Consider the following 23,400-nt stretch of genomic DNA (forward strand, 5'->3'; position numbering starts at 1 on the left):
TCTGACAGAATGGAGGTGGCATGGGGGAGGAGAGTCTGATGGGACGGGAGTCAAGAGAAAAATGGGAGAAGAGAAACTAGACAGCACAAGAACATATGCAATACTTTTTGAATTTTACTGTAGTGGGAGTATATAAGCGGACAGAGCCTGAGGGTAACTTGGGGTCAACGGTTGTATTGGGGTTTTTTTTAAGATGAAATGGTGGTCAACGACTGGGGCAGATGACTGCACTGGCATCCTGTTCCCAGAGTGGCCTTGCACTTGACATTGAGAAGCTGGTACTCTCCTGGTTTACAAACATAGAGCTGTGGCAGCCAGGCTGATATGGAAGAACCACAGGGGGTCCCGGCCAGGAGTGTCCAAGATGTACACAGTGTGACAGCAAGTTTGATTTAATCTCCTGAAAGCACCACTGTCTCCAGGGTGGGAAGTCCTACTACACATAAATTCTTTGCCCCGAGGGTCTTGGGTAGACCCTGGGTAGGCCAAGAGTACTACTACTTGTGACTCCTGAAAAATCAGAGAGATCTAAAACTATGGTTTGTTGTCTTTGCAACGAAGAGAGACTTTTTTTCTGGACAGAAACAGGCATTATGGAAATTGCATATATCTGTACTGCTCAGACAATTAGAACTTCCAAGAGGTAACTGAAGATCCCAGGCATGTCCTTGCAACACTCAGTGTCAGGGCAAAGGGTGTGACCCAGACGATGGGTGCACCTGGGGGTGACTTGAAGTCCAACAGGAGACAGTCAGCGGCCTTTACAGGGCAGCCAGGTGCCTCCACAAACCACACAACCAGAAATTCCAACAGTGTGAGATGAGAGGTACCAATGAGGTTACTCACCTGCACCAACAGAGCCGATCTGGCACCATACACCTGCCCCCTCCATCCTCACAGGTGATGAATCCTCTCAGTGATGAGAAATACAATTTAAAAATTTGGAGAAGCAGAAGTATTCTTTTTCCTTAGGTAATATGTGTGCAATTTATTAATGCTCTAAATAGCTTTACATGTAATAACTTGTATATTACTTTCTAGTACTTTCTTGGGAGTAGGAGAGTCTAAGCCATTCCACTTTAAACTAATTTTAACATTATCTTTATCAAAGTTACATGATTTCCCATGTTTACTAGAAGTCTGTGGCCCATCAATGTTCCTTTTATTAATTCTTCCACAGAAACCTGGTAATAACTCCTTTCTGCTTTCTTTTGGAGTCTATCTGGTTTTAAATATAACAATTAACAAGGTTAGCTTTAGCATATTTTATAGAATGTCTATGTACTGTGTCGCTAATTTAGGACTTTGAAAACATGTTTTATGCTTCATTGAGGGAAAGAAGCCAGTTTCATGCCTTTTACCTTTTGACATATTTCTCCTTATTAAAATAAGTATATATCAATTTGTTTTTATAGCTTATGATTAACAACTATATTGAACATTTTTAAAAGATGGGATATTGCAACATTATTGCATGCTCACAATAATGACCAAGTAAGGAGGCAGAAACCAGTCTTGCAGGAGACAGAATGCAAAATTGCAGCAGCGCCGCTGGCTTGGAGTGCTCGAGGCTGGGGGCATGCAGAATCAAGCTCATGAGTGGAAGGAGGTGCAGGGATGGTTCACCCACTGCATCAGCAGCAAGAGCTGGTTTGTGGGGCAGGTGCAGCTGGGTTATGGGTTTTAGTGATGACATGTGGAATTTCTCCTCTGATTGCTTGTATTCTCTCAGTGAAATAAGAAATTAGGTCATGAGCTGGGAGTGAGGAGCAGGGAGGGGTGTTGGAGGTGGAGGGGAGAGGAAGAAGTGTGTGATGATGATCTAGGAGGCAGAGAGGGAACGAATTGACTAGGGAAATGCTGCAAGACTGGCTGACCACACGAGGCACCAGATGTCTGCGGTAATTAGTTCAGAGTAGGGTGATGGAGAAAGCAAGGGGCAAGGGAACTGAAGGTGTGTGCAGGGAAGTTAAGGAGAAAGGCAAAGACATGAGAGAGAATGACCAAGGCAATGGTGATAGCGGGAAAGGACTGGAGGTGAGGTGCAAGAGCTGTTCGAGCACAGATGTAAAAGAAATAAGCTGGAAAAGTAAGAGATGTAGAAAGATATCAGAATGCTGGGAGTTGAGATTATTAAAGGGGGCATATTTCCATAAACAATCTTGTTGTCTGCCATCATTTCCAAGGTTCAGTACAAGTCAGTTTGATATTTCCATAAGAATACTACATAAATGCCAACAAATGTGGTTCAGAAAATCTCGTGTCCTCCCTCCTTTAGTCCTCCCTCTCCTTTCATCTACCCCTCCCTCCCTCCTCCCCTCCTCATAATTCTGAAATGGAATATAACTGCTCAATTTTGAATTTAACCAAAACAGACTAACACCAATGCCTGGTGAAAGAGCATATTTCCATCACACAGAGGGTAGAGCAAAAGCACAAAAAGAGCATGTTGCTGGTGGAAGCTGAGAGGAAGAACACAAGAAATAGTGGTCTCTGACATATGAGCAAGCCTGATGCTGGGTGTTTTTAGGTTTCTGTGATTGATAAATAATACAAGATTCCCTATAGAGGATAAATCCAAGTGAAAAATAACCAATTGAGAAAAGAGAGGTATGTGTTTGTAATCACAACAAATAAAAAGGCTGAGCTATTTTGAAATCCAAGATACCAAATGATGGTTTTTCATTCGTAATATATATCCATCGCAATTAAGTGTCTTTTAATTGCCTTCTCCCTCTCCCTCTCTCTCTCCCTATCTGAAAAGTCCTAATGATTTACGTCTCTGATCAGGTAAACCGAGGTTCCACCTATTAGGAAAGTTCAGTGCTTGCTTCAGCAGCACATACACTAAAATTGGAATGGTACAGAGAAGATTAGCATGGCCCCTGCGCAAGGATGACATGCAAATTTTGAAGTGTTCCATATTTTTATTTTACCATTTGCAGCAGTGTGGATAGACCTGGAGAACATCATGCTAAGTGAAATAAGCCAGCTAGAGAAAGCAAATACCATATGACCTCACTCATATGTGCAATCTAATGAACAAACTGGAACTAACAAAGAAAATGGGGACAGACTCTTAGATGGGGAGCAGGATGACAGCTAGTGGAGGAGTGGGAAGGTTAGAAGGTGGAGGGACTGAGCAATAAGGAAAAAGGACTCTTGGACATGGACAGCAGTGAGGTGATTGCTGGGGGGAGGGAAGTATAAGGGGACTGAAAGGAAATGTAAAAAAGTACAATAATTTTTTTAAAAAAAGAAAAGTTAAAGTCATATATTTTATTAGTAGGGATTAATCCTGAAATGTTCTTTTATGTGGAAAATTATTTGTCTGCCTGTCAAAATATTTCTTTTTTTTTCTCACTCAAACATTTCAGCAAAGTCCTTCTCCTCCATATGTGACATTTACAAGCAGTGGAGTATTTCCTGCAGAAGGTGGTTGGGTCACCATTACTATGCTTTTCCTGGGAGTGAATTGATGTGAAAAGTGAAAAAAAAATCCACTCACTTTTGTACACCAAAAATGGAACATTTTGACATTCCTGTTTAGCAGAAAAAAATGCAAATGGTTAATAAATATACAAACGATGTTTAATATCACCCGAATGCATCTGTTAAATTCAGAGTGCTTATTATGTATCAGGCACAGCTCTCACCACCAGCCACTGTTCTAAATCTTTACAAATATTAGCTCAATGACATCCAAGAGTAATCTTATCTGGCAGGTACTATTGTATATTTCCCATTTTCAATGGGAGCAGTGAAGCCGAGTCACAGAGCAGTCACACAACCTGGCTGAGGTCACAGAGCTAGCAAGCAGCACAGCCGGGCTGCTGGGCTCTCGGTCCACGCTTTTGGACACATGCCCCGCAGTCTAGCCAGGGAAATATACATTCAAGCAAGACACCATTTTCTACCCAACAGATTGGCACAAAATTTTAAATATTGGAAACATCAAGTGCTGGTAAGGATATGGGCAAATACACACTCAAATGTTGTGACACCCGTTTTACAAGGCTATCTGGCAGCACTCACTAAGATCCCAGGCACACAACACCCTCTACATAACATTTCACTTTGAGGACTCTGGCCTCCAGAAATAAAAGCATCAGTGTATAAGGCTGCACATGAAATTGCAGCATTATTTATGGTAATTCAAAACTGGAAATAGCACAAATATCCCTCACAGGAGCTATGGTTGAGTAAATTGTTACATCCATACTACAGAATATTATGCAGCTACTACATGACTTAAATCTGTATCTATTAATCCAGAGAACGTTGCAATCATGTGCAGTCTGATCCTACTTTTTGGTAGATATTTTTATGAGCATATTTAACAGTTAACTCAGAAAGTAGGATAGGACTGAGAAGATTATCAATATTTTCTATACATACTTTTGAATTGTTTCACTTTTTATACAAGGTTGTATTGACTCTGCAATTTAAAACTCTAAGTTAAAATAATTCTAAATGGAATTGTAATAATCAGCCTAGAAAATATGTTTGAGACCTTCAGCTCTATTCAGAAAATATATAAATAATAAAGCTTTTAAATCAGACGTGAAAGACTCAGATTTATACTTATGAACACCTCTTACATACAGGCATTGTAATCTATCATTCTCAGCAGCTACAGAATAAACATTAATTTTCTTTCATGGGCATTTCTGTCCTTAGACAGTAGAGAAAATAGTTTGTTTATTCTTTGCCTAATAGTATAACTAGGCAGTGCACGGTAGTATCATTTTTAAAAGTCTGTGTATGATCTACAATCTGTTTCTATTCCTGCAGTTTCACACTCAAATGGAAAGAGAATCCACATTTAGGGGGAAGTGGAGGAGCCAGTAGTGTTGAAAGGTTTAAAAATGCCTGTCTTCTTTGACGAAGAGGATTCGACAGACATCTCTTGAGCTTGACGTCCTCCTCCCTACCCTCTCCACGGTGCAAGGCTCAGAGAGGGGATGCTGAAATCTGCAGCGGTGGCTGGAAATGGTGGGGGCGTGGGGATAACAATAGGGACACTGCAGCACCATCTGATTTCTGGTTGCGTTAACCATGGGGCCTTCCTGGGCTCATGAAATTTAAAGTGCTGCTGCCATCTTCAGGAGTTCCCCATTGTCATATTGGAGTAAAGTCACAAGTAAGTTGCATACAGCCTCCAAACCCTCTCCAGGAGTCCTGAATTGCAGCTAGAAAACAGACACCCCAGCTGACTGCTAAAATAAAGGAAGGCAGTTTCTCATATAATCTTAAAATGATTACCTACCTACTAAGGCAGTTTTAGTGTGTGTGTTTAATGTTATGAAATGGTAAGCTTCTCTTGTTCAGCAATATGAACTGAATAAATTTTTAGGGTCCAAAAAAGGGTGTGACTGAGAAGGTGAGGCTTTAAAAACAGGGGGGGGGTTGGCCAGGGGGAGTAAGTTACAGCATTTCTGGACGCACTGAGTGGCTCTGAAGCCCATGGAGTCATACTCCCGGAAGACCAGGTGTTCGGTTTCCACATGCTCAGTTAAGCTCCAACACTGAGTTCAGAGAACATTTTGTCACAAGCAACCTATGGGCTTCCATTTTTACCTGATTTATTGGGTGGTTTGTTCATTAATTCTGAACCTGTCTCTTCTCTGATTGCTTGAGTTATAGATACTTGATAGGAAAAGCCAAACTAACAGACCTCTTCGCACAGAGCTCTACTTCCTTCCGGAAATAAGCCTACTTCATTATGTTGTGAATAAAATTAATTAAGCCCTAAGATGAACACAAGTCCATTGCACTATCTTTCTTTATCATTGTTAAAGTGTCCTCGAATGGCCTGGGAGGTCCATGAGAACATGGGTATTGCTGGAGTATTCCGGGTGGCTCTCAGGGGAACAGTGGTCTGATCCACAAGCTGTGAGACCACAGTGCTGTCTGCAAATGCTCTTCTGAGAACAGGAAGTTTCCCTACAGTTCATTTCACACTGGTCCTCCTCGTTTCTTCATCATTATGAGCAATCTAAAGTCCTCACAGCAAGTTAGAATCTACCTCACAGAGTCCATTTTTGTTCTTGGTTTGCATTATTAAAAGAAAAGAATAAATCCCTTTCAATTCACCTTTAGAAAAATTCACATCATTTTAGGAGATATACAAGTTTCCTTTCACCACAACACTAGCAATTGAAACATGTATATTGAAAGAAAGGATTATAACACACAGCTAGTGCCATAATGGATTACATGTCATCAGCATGATACTTCGGAAACTGCTGTGCTTGGAAGGCTGGCCATGTCCTCTGAAATTTTGCCTTGGAGTTATTTATTTCTTTGGTAAATACTTTCCAAGGGTCTATCAATGTGCTAAGTATTCTGGTAGGCATTTTTCATGTTATCTCTTCACTTTTCCACAATGATTCTGTGAAGATCACACACTCCCATTTAGCAGATGAGGAAACTGAGATGCAGACAGTTTAAATACCTTGCCTATGGAATCAGGATTAGAGGCCAAGTATGTGTTACTCTTATGCCTACGCTACTTGCGTAACAGCATCCCCAAAGCCGGAAACGTTCTGAGCACTTCCCTGCCTCCTACGATTATGAAACAGTCATTCAATGAACACTTGACTCTTTGCTACAATCGAGGCATTGTGAATTTTATTAATAGAGCAGTAAGAGAGAAAAAATGAGTCAGGCCTAAAAATTAGGCTATAAAACAAGTAAAAGTTATAAAAATGGAAAGTATGACTCAAAGAATATTGAGCTATTTGTGCTCACTGCCACTGGGGGCATTGCTGACTTACAAATGGAAGAAGAACAAGTGAACAGATCATGTACCAGAGAAACTCCTTAACCTTAAGATGATTTTGAGCCTGTCCATGATGCCAACAGTTAAAAAAAAAAAAAGATTAAAAATCTAAGTCATGCCAAAATGCACCTAACCATAACTTGGAAGATGGGCCAAACTATGAATGTACAATTTTTACTTGTACTTTACTCCTTATCCCTATTACATCTGAGCACTCAAGCCTTGAAATGGGAAAACGAATGATCCTTTGCAAAATTTACCCCATCTTGTTTTATGTGTAATGTCATTACTATTTCTGGATCTTAGAGCCTATAGCCTTAATCAATGTTAGGGCAAATCTGGCCATGTTCAATTTCACTGCACTCATTACTCTGTTCTTCCTCCAGAGGTCCAAATGGCCCCAGACCCAGAAGCTGAACAGTGAAACCACCATCTCAGCCCAGTGCCCTCAGAAGCCTCTGGTGACACTACACAGCTGCTTACAGCTTAATGAACCACTGTTTAGTGTGCTGCTAAATGAGGCTGCGAAGAGAGAACCATCCAAAATGGCATCAGCCTTTCACTCAAGGAAAGAAGTTCTCCTCATCACTTACCAGACTTCATCTGAAGGACAAAAACACCCCCCAGATCTTCACATTTGGGTAAGCTGGAACTCTTGAGGGAACAGATCTGTCTCTGCCTGCTAATCTGGTTTTCTGCTCTAGCGGCCATCATTAATATTAATGCTCAATTGGAAGGAGAGACATTGGGGTCCTCAGGCAGAAAGTCAGCACGAAAGGCTGAATGTGAATTAGGCAGGATGGATGGGCCACACTTGGTGCTGATAACGATGAAAACTTTACATTGCCCAAGTGCTCTTTGAGGAGCTCAGACAAATGCTACCCAGATTCAGCCTAAAAGCTGTGAAACCACTAGTCCTGTGATGACGTTACATGAACCAAAATTAAAAGTGAAGGAAATCACTTGTATTTCTCTGTCTTGGGATGTACTCCATACTCAAGGAGACCCTTCACCCTAGAACTGTTAGGGACATTGTCTGAGCCCCTTGATAAAACTACCCCAAACATTACAAGCATTCAGATTTTCCTATCACCTCAAACTCAATGTGTCTAGAATATTATCTGCAGCATCCCCAGCTTCCTCCTAAACCCACTTGATACCTCAACTATGCAGTGTCTTCAGCTTCAGCAATGGGATCTCACCCTCCCTTCCCTTGGCCCCGACATTCAATGTCATCAGGTCTTCCTTAGTGAAATTCATTTCAGCATCCTTCCATCTGCCTTTCCCCTTGTCTAGATTCTCATTGTTGTACTTCTGATCCTCCACTAACTTGATGCTGAAAGGTAGCAGAATATGTCAATGCAAAATATGTCACTTTGGTGTATCAATTATTTTGAGCTGTAGGCACATGAAAAACAGCAAATCCAGGGTGAGGCTTTCTCTGAACTCCCCTTATCTACCCAAAGTAAGATCCTCCAAAACTCATTTGTCATAAATCCAGTCTCTAGGAGTTTCATCAACCAGGGAAAATTGACTTTTGTCATAAGAGAGGAGCTAGAAGTCAGTGCTACACCCAGACACCTTGTCACAAGCTATCATTCTTCCCATCTATTCTTCTCAGGGACTATTTTTCTTCCCTAAAATCCATTTACTCTCTCCTAAAAGGCCTACATCTCCCCTCCCTTTTCCCTATTTGGATGGTATTTGAGCTTGAATTCTAAGTCACCTTGGGGAATTACTCATTTTTCCCTGGAGATCTCACATGTATACACAAGGTGTACACATTAATAAACTTCTGTTTGTTTCTCTCTTGTTACTCTGTCTCTTATTACAGAGATCTCAGCTAAGAATTAAAAAGCGTGGAAGTAAAATTATTTTCCTCCCCTACTACTCCTAACCGATCTTCTGGCTTCGCAAATTCCTTCATCCTTTCGGATTAATTTTCCTAATACATTTAATGCAGATTAATTGTCCTAATACATCACACTCCCTCATTCGAACCCCATCTGTGGGTCACAAGTCTTCAGAGTAAAGTTCTGACTCTTCAGCCTGGTACTCAAAGTTCCCCACAATCCCTGCTGCATGCCGGGCTTCAACTACTTCCCCTCTGTGCTCACACTGCTCCAGTCAAACCAGTCTCCCTTTCTGTCCCTTTAACAGGACATGTGCCTTTCTGTCTCTGAACTGTTATTCAGACCATTCTGCCTGCCTCTCCTTTCATATAAATCCTACCTCTTTCAAAGACTCAGCTTACATGAACCACTACCACCCTCTCAGTAAGCTTTCCCAGTTCATTCTTCTGTGTTCTTTTCTTTTCAACATTATGTCTTTCTTTATATCACTACCTCCCAAAAGGATTTACAGATAATTCCTGCAGAGATTGCTGAATATGTCACTCATTTACCAGTTTCCATAATAATAGTAGCTACCACATACCGTGCTTACTAATCCCAGGCTCTGCAGAGTGCTTTACATATATAAATGTATTTAAAGCTCACAACAACCCTATCAGGCAGGTACTATTACTATCCCCTTTTTACAGAGCAGACACTGAGAGCTCTCCCAACTTGCTCAAGGTGACCCAGCTAGACAACTGCAGAGCAAGGATTTTGACCCAGGCAGCTAAGCCCCAGGAGCTATGCTCTTTACTGCATTCTAGTATGATGCGGACCCTGGCTCATGGGGTCCGCCACATTGTGGATGAGATATGAGAAATTCACACGGACTACCAAGTCCTGTGGAGGAAAAGGGACAACATGGCTTTTCTCTCAACAGGAGAAAAAAGCTTGGCCCTTGCCATGACAGGCCTTTATTTCTTTTCTGGGCATATTACATGATGGCCCTCATTTACTATGCACAGATTCGCTTTAGGTGGTTACCTTTTAAAAAACAAAGGAGATGATGATGCTGCTAATCACATCACAGAAGAATGATATTTGCAAATGCAAAAAGAAAAGTGGTTGAACCAGTTACACTCCATACTGGGGAGTTTTAGGACAGACTTTAGGAAGTTATAGTATGCACTTGCTGCCTCAATGCAGGGTGAGGGAGTTTTAGCAAAAGCAAGTCTCAAAGCAGCCTAGGTACACTGCGGGCCTGATTCCCCACGGGAGAACCTATCTGTGGGCATGGGTCCTGTGCATATCTGAGTGGGAGCTGGGCCCATGCCACACATAACAGTCTCCTATATTAGTAGATAATCTTTTTATTATTCATTAATTTGTACGCCTACTCCTATTTCCCCAACCAGATTCTTTAAGGGTAGTCATTATATGCCATGCCTTATGTTATCCCTTTCAGGAACAGTATAGAGTTTCATGCATAGTTAGTTCTTTATAGTTCACTGATTTTATCTGTGTCAAAGTAGTCTTAAACACTTTCTGGGCAAAAAGGTGGGATATAAGCAAATAAGAAGCTATGAAGTCTTCTTACACACCAGTTCCCCTGAAAATCTATGGCAAGACTTACAAAGACCTCAGTCATCTTCTCTGAATCAGGTTTGAGAATTGCACAGTCTGGAAATTCTGACTTTACAGAATGTTTGAATCCTAATAACAAGAGCTGTAGGTGAAACCATGTCCCACCTCTCTATACACACACACCAGTTTTCAATATGAATATTTAAGTGTTTTCACAGAAAATAATTTCCAAGAAAATAATTCTCAAATGCATTAAATACAAAATTCTTATTGAAGAAGGTTTGGGGAGAGTAGTCAGACTCTTAAAATGCTTGTTGCATTATTATCCTAAAAGAAGTTTCTGTAGCATTTAGATCTTTAGAGTTGGTCATTCTAAGTGTGTAATCACTGGTGAGGTCAGAAACCTTGTCTGATATCACATTTATATTGTTCAAGCACCTAGCAAAATGATAGACATATGTAGGTCTTTACAAATTCTCTGGATTGATTTCTCCAATTTGGGGGTTTTCTTGCCATCTGATTGCCTTTCCCATCTTTCCCTGGAAGATATTAATGTCTCCCAAACATGGGTTCCCCTTTCCACCCTGCCAGCCCCTGCAGCTTTGTCCTCTCTGTTCATCTTTTACTCTGCCATTGCATTGTCTAATCGGGTTACTTAGCCTGTGATATCATATTTGCCAGCAGGTGCTGCCATTTGCCACAGGATTTGCTAATTCTCAAAATTCCATAAATCTGAGACTCCAGATTGTGCAAATAGTACAGTGCCTAATTTATCAACTTGGCAGGTTTGAAATGCTATCAAATCAGTTATTCAAAATGAGTGATACTTGTAATGTGCTGCACAGTTTTAATGAGCAGAGCTCCGCTGCTCCATTAAGACACCAGGAAACCACATTGAAAAACAAGCAGCAAGAATGTGAGGCTAAGAAAATAGCAGGGAAACCTACTTCTTGCCACAAGATCTCAATGGGAACAATATGTTCAACAAAAAATTGGCTTTCTTGTTGGCAAGTAAAAGGGACTCATCTTAGTGTCTTTCACATCCGTCCTTCCTCTCCATTTCCACTCAAGGTCAGCCCTTTATTATCCCCTATAAATGTTATTCCAATAGCCTTATATCTTTTCTCTCTGCTTCTAGGCTCTTCCCACCCCAAACCATCCTGTGCTTTGCTGGAACAGTCTTTCTAACATGACACTTGCTTAAAACCCTGCAGTGATGCCCACAGTCAAGGCAGCCCTCTTCAGTGTGACACACCAGGCCCTTTACGAACTCCACTCTCAAGTTACCTGTCCAACCTTACTTTCTATTATCCCCAGATTCTCCACAGTGACAAAGCAGAAATTTTATTTCTTCCCACGGATTAACCTTATTCCTGTCTTAGCACCTTTGCACCTGCTATTCCACACACCTGCAATGCCTTCCTTCTTCTCCTAACTCCTTAGTCAACACTATTGCTATATTAATTTCCCAGGAGTAATTAAATGCATGGAATATTGCTGGTTAACATAATTCCTTCTCCCCGCATCCCCGGAAACATCTAAAATATAGGACAAGCACTCTACGACAGAACAATATTAATGAAATACAACCCTTTGAAACACTTATATAAAGCATTAAGTCAGCAGACAGCATGCAGATAATTCTTGGGGGACCTCGGTCAGCACAAGCCCTTCTACTTGCCCACAGTCAGTTTTGCATTCCCAGTGATTCTGAAAGAGCTTCCTCACTTTCCAAAGAATCGTCGTGACTGCATGAGTCAAATCTCAGAGGTAACTAACCGGGAGAACCCTCTGCCCCAGTTTAAGCCCCATCTCTCCTCTCTGCCATCCAGCCCACATTTCTTACGCTCCTGACTTCCTGCATGCCACAGACTGCACTATGTTGTTATTTGCCCTGTTCCTCTGGACCTCAGGCACACAAATCATGTTCTGCACTAATAGCACCAGAAGGAAGGCCAGCAACATAATGTTCCCCTTTTCAATATTTTCATATTCTGACCAGAGTCACTTTCCAACTCCAGTTAGTCCTCCAAGGGCCTCTCTGCTCACTAAACTGGTCAACCTCTGTCTCCTCTATGACACACCCCTGATTTACTATTTTTAGATGAAATATGAACTATTTGGAATCAGAAATCAAAAGGTTTAGATTCAAGTCCTAGCTCTGCTACCATCTAGCTGATGTATTTGAACCTGTTTCCTCAGAGGTAAAATGGAAATGACAACTTCCATAAATTCCAGAAGTGAGCTCAAGGGGGCTACTGTATGTGAAGCACACTGAAAACTATAAGGCACCCTCCACAAGCAAAATGTCACACATTTTTTTCTGCACTCACTTGGTAGCAGTCATAAACACATAGTTCACCCCATGAGGTAGAAACAACATAAACAAAACAAAAACCCTGGCAGGAAAGAGGAACTCTTCATTTTTTATTTAGCATCATTAAGCTATAGAAATAAGAATTTGCCCACGAGCTCCATCTGAATGCCATCTAGTGGGCATGAACTTCCTGTGAGAACTGAAGAGCTGCAAATAAACACCAGCGATGGTTTCTAAGGTACGAGCTTCTGTCAGCGCTATCAATACACAAGGTAAGTCTTAGCTGGAGCAGGAGACAAATTAGTGGCCACCTGTGAGGTACAATATACAGACTTCTGGGTAAAGTCCCGGTTCTTAGTGATTATACCCCTAACCCTAATACCTCCCCCCACCCCCACCACAAACTTCCTCACCGCAGCTCCATTATTTCAAGCATTGGAGGGTTATTAGTTTTCAAACATCTTTTATTAAAACTAAAAGACCTCTAGGCAATTGAACTCTTAAACCTCTTTCATCTCACATTTTAGCAGGGTTTAGCTGAAAGTAAAAAAGAACACAGTCGTACAGGAATAGAAATCAAGAAGGGCAGGGAAGAGTGGAGGGCATTGGAGAGTCACGAGAGGGTCAAAGAGGAGACGAGGGACACTGAAGACTTCGTACTCACCCCAGATTTGCTTGAGCCAGGCCTCGCTAATGTATGTTGTTTGCCTGACTTTTGTTCTTTTTGTATCCTGCAGCTTACAATAAGCTTTAATGGTTGATAAAGCCTATATTCAAGCAAAAGTGGGGAGACTGTGTATTCTTTAAATTTTAGATATATCTCTGAAGCCATCTCGGTACTCACAAAGGCCAATGGGGGAGTGGGGTGGAAAGAGGGGGACGTGCCTTGAGGTTTAAATCCAAAGCCAATGGGGATTCCCACCAGCATCCCTAGCTTCTTGGCAGCATGGCACTGGAGGCAGGCCTCTTTGGAATCACATCAGAGCTCCTTAACATGCTTCCTTTCCTATCTACAGTATTTGGAAAGATGAGAGACAATGCTGTGAAGAGCACAAAGGCTTTTGCAAACCATCTCTGGCTTCCTCATCAAAGATGTCGCGATCGGGGTTGGATTTAGTTACTTGGCATTCACTTGGTAGGACCACCCATGTTCACTGCCATCTGGAGTCTTTTGGAGAATTTTTAAAGAGGCACTGCTTAGAGAGCATTTTGTAGTGAAGAAAACACTAGTGTTCAACTCAGGAAGCCTGGGTTTGAGCCTAGTTCCAGCAGCTAAGTGATCGTGGCTAATCCCCGGCACTTTCTTGAACCTCTGTTTCTTTGTCAGGTAAGGGATTTCTCAATTCCTTGAAAGATTTCACAGTCTGAGGCAAAGGTTCCCAAAGCATAGTCCCTGGACTAGCAGCATCAGTATCATCGAGGAACATTCTCAAACTCCACCTAGGCCTCTAGAATCAAATACTCTGGAATTAGGGTCAACAATCTGTGTTTAAGAAAAGCTCCAGGTAATTAATAATTCTAACACAGTCAAAACTGAGAGTCATTGCTGTAGGGTTCTGTTCTTCTCTTTCTGCTGCTTCCTCTCTAGGTGTGCCTGGGCAACACTGATTTGCAGCTGGTCAAAGGTGTGCTGGAGGCCAAGGGAGGCACTCATTTGCAAATGTTGGCTGACCAGGCAACTGGAGAGGCATGGGATATAAACAGGGCTCCTGGGGAAGAGCCCTGCATTACTTCCCTAGACCCTCCCATTGCTGAAGTTCCAGAAAAATTTGAGACTGTCTACAGAAAAGACATCTTTTTGGCCATGTTCTCAAAACACATTTTTACATCAAAAGCAAGAGTGAAAGTGGCTTTTGTTAATGATGCCAACCTCTCTTTTTACTATTTTTGTCTCTAATCCCCATAGATACATGCCATTTAGTGCTGGGCAAGGAAAATTACTTTCTTTATTTTAGCTTTTTGTTTTTCCCTCTACCTTTTCTGACAGCTCTTCAGCTTCTCTAAGTTATCAGGGACAACCTGCAAGTGTTGTTCTGGGTTCCACAAGGGAACGTGGTTTCCTAGCAACAGCCAGAGCCTGCTGGGCCATTCTCTGAGTCACCAGCTTCAGGCAGCTCCTGATAAGCAGTGCGGTTTGCAGAGGAACCCTCTGTGGACCCCACATGGGAGCCTGACTGCACACACCTACTTCACAGGGCAAGGGGATCTATAGAGAATAGAGCCTTGATAGGACTTAGGAATACCGTAACCAGGGCTCCCTTTATTCTAAGCTAAATGCATCTTCTTGATTTTTCTATAAGGTTTTGAAGAAGGAAAGGAAAGAGGGAGGGATGGAAGGGCAGAGGAGGAAAGAAGAAATTTTTTCAACAAACATTCTCTTAGCATCTTCAGTACATGCTTTAGCTACATACTGGAGATGGGAAATCAAATCAGGCATAGTCCTTGCTCTCAGAAAGCTTATAGCCTAAGAGGAGAGACAGTTCAGCAAATCCAATTTGCTTTCCATCATGATAGCTGTCATCACAGTGGAGAACACTGGTCCCATGACTGAGTAGAAGTACAAGGCCTCAGCAGCCATACTAAGGACTGTTCCAATTTTGCAATGTTTTTATTTCCCTATACAACCAATCTTATTGTTGAGATTTTCAAATGTATTAAGTCATATATAGCATGGCTCTTACAATGTGTTTAATTTCTCTAGCTGTAGTTATATTACATTTCTTTTTTTTAAAAAAAGATTCTATTTATTTTAGAGAGAGAGTAAGGGAGGGAGAAAGAGAGGGAGAGAATCATCAGTGTGTGGTTACCTCTCACGTGGCCCCCACTGGGGACCTGGCCTGCAACCCAGGCATGTGCCCTGACTGGGAATTGAACTGGTGACCCTTTGGCTCTCAGTCCGCACTCAACTCACTGAACTGCACCAGCCAGTGCTAGATTTCTTATTTTTAAGGCTGTGTATTTCAGTCTTTTCTCCCCTTTTTTTTTTGCAATAAGGTTTCCCAAGAGTTTTTCTCTTTTATTGATCTTTTTGAAATAGGCTCTTCATCAATTTATCAATTCCACTTTTCTTTTAAATGTATTGATTTCTGTTTTTGTTTTTATTGATTCCTTTCTCCTGCTTTCTGAATGTTTGTTTTTATGTCCTTTTGAGTTGAAGCCATAATTGAATCCATTTCTTTTTATTTTTCTTCTGTATTAATAAAAGCACTTTAAGCTGTGAATATTTCTGATTTCAGGTTTGGCTGCTGCCATATGTCTTAATATGAAGTCTTATTGAATGTCCTTATTTACTTTTGTCTGCTTGATCTATCATAGGGATTAAAGTCCCTTCTACGATTATAGTTCCTATGGATTTCTCCTTGTATTTCTAAAAGGTTTAGATAGATATATTTGCTGCCATGCTGTTTAGCACTGAAAGTTCCAATGACTTCTCCATCTTTGTCATGAATTACACCTGTTAACAATAAAAAAATCCTTCTTTATCTCACTTAATGGTCTGCCTTGAATTCCACATCATCTGATATAAATTTCAAACTATCAAATATAAAATTTTCACCACTTATTCACTTCTATTTTCCATAGCTCCCTTTATTTTAACATAGAGGTGTGTCTTGTATTTCAACCCAGCATGTTTGGTCCTGGAGCTGTTTTCCCTCTATTCCTTTGTCTGTCAGCTCTGCATCACATGGGGCCCCTACAGACTGTCAGCTGGCTTCCCACTGGGTTTGGCCGATAGAACAAACCAGTGGGAGAAGGGGATAAGCAGGGAAATCTATTTCCCCTTCCTCTCATGTGTCTTCTGCAGTAGCTGTCTTTCCCCCCCAGCTCCAGATCCTGCTGAATGGGCCTGTCCTTATTCTAGCATCTACCAACTGACTCCACTAGTTCTGTCTTCTCCTTCTAACGTTGAGTGGGCAGTGGCTTCCTGAGGTAGCTAATCTCTGCCCTGCATTACTGTTCCCTGCTTAGCTTCTCTACTCTTCTTCCCGCTCAGCCCCGTGGTGTAACCAATTTCCTGCACTAAATTCCTTTTGTTGTAAATATTCAAAGTAGTTTCTGTTTTCCTGAGTGAACCTTCATATACCCACTCTTTTTATTTTTGTATAAAAATTTTACCTATCCACTTTTACAGCAAATATTGTGGGTTGACTCACTTAACCCCACTTCCAAACTTCTTTTTCCTTGCTTTCCTCTAGTACGAAGGCTGCAAGACCAAAAAACTAAACTCCCTTGCAGCAAGCAAGGCCATGTAATACTATAAGATGTAAATAGAAAGCTACTGAGGATGTCTGGAAGTCTTGCTTTCCAAATACAGGTATTACCCTTTCCTTTTCCTGCCCATTTTTTTTCTTGTCTGGTCTCTGGATTTGATAACTAGAGCTTTAGCAGCCCCTCTGAGCTATGAGAAAGACACAAATAGAAATACAGAGAGAAGATGGTGACATAGGCAGACATAGTTTGCCCCTTCACACAACCACATCAAAATTACAACTAGAATATAGAACAACCATTACTCAGAAAGGTCAGAAATCAAGTTGAATGGAAGTGTGACAACTACAAAATCGAGCTAAATGGAAGTCTGACAACTACAGACTTGAAGAAACCACATCTATCCAGACTGGAAGGAGGGGCATGGAGGTGGAATGAGCTATCCCCACACACAGATGGATAAAAATTCGGGAGGGATATCTCAGGATTAAGGTATCCCAGACCCATACCAGGTCCCTCCAACCCAGGATTCAGGTGCCAGCAAGATAAGTCCCCACAATTTCTGGCTGTGAAACCCAGCAAGGATTGAATTGGTGGAAGAGGCTGCTAGATCCCTAAGCAGTTCCTCTTGGGGAACACACACACAGACTCAACTACTCAGACTCATTCCCTCTGAGCTCCAGCACTGAGGTAGCAGTTTGAAGGGCACCAGCAGTATACAGGGAGAAGCTGAAATGTCTGGCATCAAGGTGAGCAGAGGCCAATGTCCCTTAGGGGCTGAGCCCTCCCCCAACAGAGCTGGTAGGCTTGTGCCATATCTGAGACTCCATCGACCTGGCTAACACTGTGTAACCCATCTCGGAGGCCTACAGAAGCTCTACCCCATCCAACCTACAGGACCACCCAAGCTGCCTTTCCATAAGAATGGCTGATCTTGGCTCCTAAATCCTATCACACAGGCAACAGCTGGCTTCAATGAGCCCTACTGCCAGCCAGATTACAGTCACAGCGTGGCTTCACCTGGGAATCTCCAAGTCCAGCACAAGTAGCAGTCATCTCAGATTGCTTTATAACTCAGGCAGGGTGCCCCAGGAAAAACACAGGTCAGGGCTGACCTTGGCCTGTACCACCCAGGCAACCTCAAGTCCAATGCACCCAGTGGACAGCTACAGACCACATTAGAGTATCACCACCTTGCCCCTACACAGCTGTTCCTCCACAGAGGGCGGAGGTTGGTGGTCACAGCCAGTCTTTGCAGCTGACTGTGCAACTGGCCTGAATAAATCTCTCCCATTGGTCTGCTAACAGCAACCAAGGCTCAACTATAAGAGAAGGGTGTACTCAGCCAACACAAAAGGTGCAAGTTGAGTACCTAGCTTGGGTGATAGCAGAGGCTATGCCACTGGGTCCTATAGGATGCCTACTACAATAGGCCACACTACCAAGACAGGGACTCAAAGCAGCTCTATCTTGTACACAGAAACAAACACAGGGAAGCTTCCAAAATGAGGAGACAAAGAAACATGACCCAAATAAAAGAACAGATAAAATCTCTAGAAAAAGAGCTAAACAAAATGAAGACAAGCAATCTATTAGATACAGAGTTCAAAACACTGGTCATAAGCAGGCTCAAGGAACTCAGTGAGGACCATAGCAGCATAAAAAAGACCCAGTCAGAAATGAAGGATACAATTGAAATAAATAACAATTTACAGGGAAACGACAGTAGAATGGATGAAGCCAAGAATCAAATCAATGATTTGGAACATAAGGAACCAAAATACAATCACTCAGAACAACAAGAAAAAAAGAATCCAAATAAATGAGGGCAGCATTAACAGCCTCTGGGGCAACTTTAAGAGGTCCAACATTGACCTTATAGGGCTGCCAGAAAGAGTAGAGAAAGAGCAAGAAATTGGAAATCTATCTGAAAAAAACAAAAAATGAAAGAAAACTTCTCTAATTTGGTGAAGAAAATAGACAAGCAAGTCCAGAAAATTCAGAGAGTCCCAATTATGATGGATACAAAGAGGCCCACTCCAAGACACATCATTATTAAAATGCCAAAGGTGCAAGGATGGTGCAATATTTGCAAATCAATAACCGTAATACATCACATAAACAAAAGACAAAAATCACATGATCATATCAATAGATGCAGAAAAAGAATTTGATAAGGTACAGCACCCATTTATGATAAAAACACTAGGCAAAGTGGGAATAGAGGGAGCATTCCTCAACATAGTAAAGGCTATATATGAGAGACTTACCGCCAACATCATACTCAATGGGCGAAAACTAAAAGTTTTCCCATGAAGACCAGAAAAAGGCAAGGATGTCTGCTTTCACCATTTTGACTCAAGATAGTATTGGAAGCCCTAGCCACAACAATCACACAAGAAAAAGAAACAAAAGGCATCCAAATTGGAAAGGAGGAAGCAGAACTGTCATTTGCAGATGACATGATAGTGTACATAGAAAAATCCTGTAGGTTCCACCCAAAAACTACTCCACCTAATAACTGAAATTGGCAAAACAGTGGGATACAAAGTCCATATTCAGAAATCTAAGGCATTTTTGTACACCAACAATGAAATATCAGAATCAGAAGTCAGAAAAAAAATCCCATTTGATATAGCAACAAGAAAAATAAAGTATCTAGGAATAAACCTAACCAAGGATTTAAAAAACCTGTACTCAGAAAATTACACAACACTGAAGAAAGAAATTAAGGAAGACACAAACAAATGGAAGCATGTACCATGTTCATGAATTGGAAGAATTAACATCATCAAAATGCCCATACTACCCAAAGCAATTTATAGATTCAATGCAATCCTTATTAAAGTACCAATGGCATATTTCACAGGTATAGAACAAATATTTCAAAAATTTATGTGGAACCATAAATGACCCTGAATAGCTGCAGCAATTATAAGAAAGAAGAACAAAGTAGGAGGGATCACAATACCTTATATCAAACTGTACTATAAGGCCACTGTAACCAAAACAGTCTGGTACCAGCATAAGAAGAGACACATAGACCAATGTAACAAAATAGAGAGCCCAGAAATAAACCCAAATCTTTATGGTCAATTAATATTCAACAAAGGGGGAGCAGAATAAAATGGAATAAAAATAGCCTGTTCAACAAATGGTGTTGGGAGATCTGGACAGCCACATACAAAAAAAAATGAAACTCGATCACCAACTTACACCATACATAAAAATAAATTCAAGGTGGATAAAAGACTTAAATATAGGGAAAAGGGGAAAGGTTTACAGGAACAAGTATAAAGGACACATGGATAAAAACTAGGGGCAGGTAGAAATGGGAGGGAGGGGGAGGGCTGCGGGGGTGGGCTGGGATGGGAGTAAAAGATAGAAAATTGTATTGCAACAACAATTAAAATAAAATTTTTAAAAAAGATTTAAATATAAGTCATGATACCATAAAAGTCCTACAGTAAACATAGGCAAGAAAATCTCAGATATTCCATAAAGCAATATTTTCACTGATATGTCCCCTAGAGAAAGGGACATAAAGGAAAGAATAAACAAATGGGATCTCATCGAAATAAAAAGCTTCTGCACAGCTAAAGAAAACAGTATTAAAACGAAAAGAGTACCAACCGTATGGAAAAACATATTTGCCAATGATACCTCAGACAAGGGTTTGATCTCCAAAATACATAAAGAACTTACATGACTCCACTCCAGCAAGACAAACAACCCAATTTAAAAAATGGGCAAAGGATTTGAACAGACACTTCTCCAAGGAAGACATACAAAGGGCCCAGAGACATATAAAAAGATGCTCAGCATCACTAGCTATCAGAGAGGTGCAAATTAAAACCACAATGAAATACCACTTCACACCAGTGAGAATGGCCATCATAAGCAAATCAACAAGTGTTGGAGAGAATGTGGAGAAAAGGGAACCCTAATGCACTGTCGATGGGAATACAGACTGGTACAGCCTCTGTGGAAAACAGTGTGGAATTTTCTCAGAAAACTAAAAATGGAGGTGCCTTTTGACCTGGCAAATCCACCACTGGGATTATACCCTAAGAACCCTGAAACCAATTCAGAAGAACCTATGCACTCCAATGTTCATAGCAGCAAAATTTACAATAGCCAAGTGCTAGAAGCAACCTAAGTAAGTGCCCATCAGAGTATGAGTGGATCAAAAAACTATGGTACATTTACACAATGGAATACTTCACAGCAGGAAAAAAGAAGGAGGTTCTACCCTTCATAATAGCCTGGATGGAACTGGAAAGTATTATGCTAAGTGAACTAAACCAGGCAGTGAAAGACAAGTATAATATGAGCTCACCTATAAGTGGAACCTAATCAACAAAACAAACAAGCAAGCAAAATAAGACCAAAGACATTGAAATAAGGAACAAACTGGCAGTAACCAGAGGGGAGGTGGGAAGGGATAATGGAGGTAAAAGCGGGGAGGGTTTTCAGGAACCTGTACAAAGGACACATGGACAAAACCAAAATGGGGTAGGATCAAGGGGGTAGAAGTGGGGATGGATGGGGTGGGAGGGAGTGATGGGGAGAAAATGGAGACAACTGTACTTAAACAACAATAAAAAATATGTACAAAAAATTAAATATTTTATTTATAAATGAAAAAAATGCCAAAGGTTAAAGATAAAGAGAGACTCTTAAAAGCAAGGGAAAAGAAATTAGTTACGAGAAGGTTGCCAGATGGGAGGGGAGAGGAGGAGAATGGATGAAGAGGTGAGAGAATTAAGAAGTACAAATAGGTACTTACAGAATAGCCAGGGGGATGTAAAGTACAGTATAGGAAACGGAGTAGCTAAAGAACTTATATGAATGCCCCGTGAACATGGACAATGGTGAGGGGATTGCCTGAGGGAGTAGGGGTGGCGCTGGGTGTAGGGGAGCAAAGAGGAAAAAATCAGGACAATTGTAACAGCATAATTAGTACAATATAATTTTAAAAAAGAAGAAATACAGTGAAACTGACCCCTGATACCCTTGAGCCACTGAACTTATTCTAGCAACCTCCAGGTTTCCTGTTACATAAGGAAATGAAAATACTTATGTATTTAAATTACTAATAGTAAAATTTTCTTTTATCCTTAGCAGAATGTAATTCCTAATTCAATATTTTCCAAAAGGATGTAATTGGTGTTTGGGACTGGTCAAATTTTTTTTAATCCTCACCCAAAGATATGTTTATTAATCAGCTGCCTCCCATACACACCCTGACTGGGATGGAACCTGCAGCCCAGGTATATGCCTTGACCAGAGATCAAACCTGCAACCTTTTGGTGTACAGGACAATGCTCCAACCAATCAAGCCACTCAGCTAGGGTGGGGCTAGTCAATTTTCTTTTTCTGGAGGGGTGGACTTGCCAGCAGCAACATTCAAATAGCGTGCATATCTAAACCATCCCCCTTACATTTCCAAATGTTTTGGGAAGGGATAGAGTTGTACCCTCTCCAAAAAATAATGCACACACACAGCACACCCATGAAGTTTTGTTTTTAAAATAGTATTTCAGAAGTTACATGGATACACTCTCTTCCCCCTAGAAACTCATCAATCTTCTAACAGAATCGTTGTAAGGACATAAGGTTAGATATTTATAACAGTGCTGGAGGAGTGTGAAAGGTTTTAAAAATAAAGAAAAGTACAAGAATAATATAACAAACACCCATGTATCCACTATTCAGAATTAACAAATGTTAACATTTTGTCACTTTGCTTCAAATTTTTTTGCTTAAAAGAAGTTGAAGTTCTTTTTTCCAATCCAAAATCTCAAAACTCTCCTTCCCTCCTTCCCAGAGATGATCACTATCATGAATTTGACATGTTTCCATTTAGTTTTTGTTTTTTACTGTTATTTGCTGTCTATGTAAACATACACAATTTACAGTGATATGGGTGTGGCTTTGAGTGTTTGTTAAATGTACATGAATGGTAGCATGCTATACACACTTTTCAGGAATTTGCTTTTCTATATTTTTGTTATTTAGTTAAAATACAAATGTAGCTCATTAATTCTAATTGATGTGTATTATTAAATTATATGAATTAACCACAGTTCATTTATCCCCCTTTTGGTGGACATTTAGGTCATTTCCAATTTTTCACTATTCCAAATACCTAATAACAATCCTTGGAAGAGTTCATTGGGGCATATTTGCAAGTTTCTTAAGGGTATAAATTTAAAAGTGGAATTGCTAAATCATAGGGTACACACATCTTCCAGTTTGCTTTATATTTCCAAATTCTTCAAAGTATTAGTACTAATACAAAGCCCCACCAACAGACTAAGAGAGTTCCTGTTTCCCCACATAGTAACCAATACTTAGTATTGTCAGACAACTGATCTTTGGCAATTAGATTACTAAATGGGAATTGTCATGTCCTTGTCATTTTAATTTGCTTTTTTCTGATTACTAATTAGATTGAGCATCTTTTCTTCTTTGCCCTTTGGCTTTTATTTTCTTCAAATTACCTACAAATTGTGTTTTTGTTTCATCTTTTTATCAGGTAGTCTTATTATTGATTCATGGGAATTTAAATTCTAATTGATTGTAGAGGTTTAGCAGACTTTTCCTTCATTCATTAAGCATTTACTATGTGCCAGGTATTATTCTAAGTCTGGGGATGAAACAGTGAA

General features: G+C 40.7%; 1 protein-coding gene and 1 non-coding gene across 2 annotated transcripts in view; both read left to right on the forward strand.

The window, feature by feature from the left end:
• The first annotated feature begins 1,923 nt into the window (after window positions 1-1,923).
• The window catches only part of CCDC196 (coiled-coil domain containing 196), a 104,050-nt gene continuing 82,573 nt past the window's right edge, over window positions 1,924-23,400 (forward strand). The window contains 4 exon segments of the mRNA XM_036017475.1: window positions 1,924-2,037; window positions 7,171-7,425; window positions 13,048-13,215; window positions 14,109-14,195. Of these exon segments, the coding sequence (XP_035873368.1) occupies window positions 1,924-2,037; window positions 7,171-7,425; window positions 13,048-13,215; window positions 14,109-14,195 (624 nt within the window).
• On the forward strand, window positions 2,824-2,929 carry LOC114493550. The gene has a single exon (XR_003684187.1). It is a non-coding gene; the product is annotated as a U6 spliceosomal RNA (small nuclear RNA).

This window comes from Phyllostomus discolor, chromosome 1 (assembly GCF_004126475.2).
Source record: "Phyllostomus discolor isolate MPI-MPIP mPhyDis1 chromosome 1, mPhyDis1.pri.v3, whole genome shotgun sequence".
Classification (NCBI taxonomy): Eukaryota; Metazoa; Chordata; class Mammalia; order Chiroptera; family Phyllostomidae; genus Phyllostomus; species Phyllostomus discolor.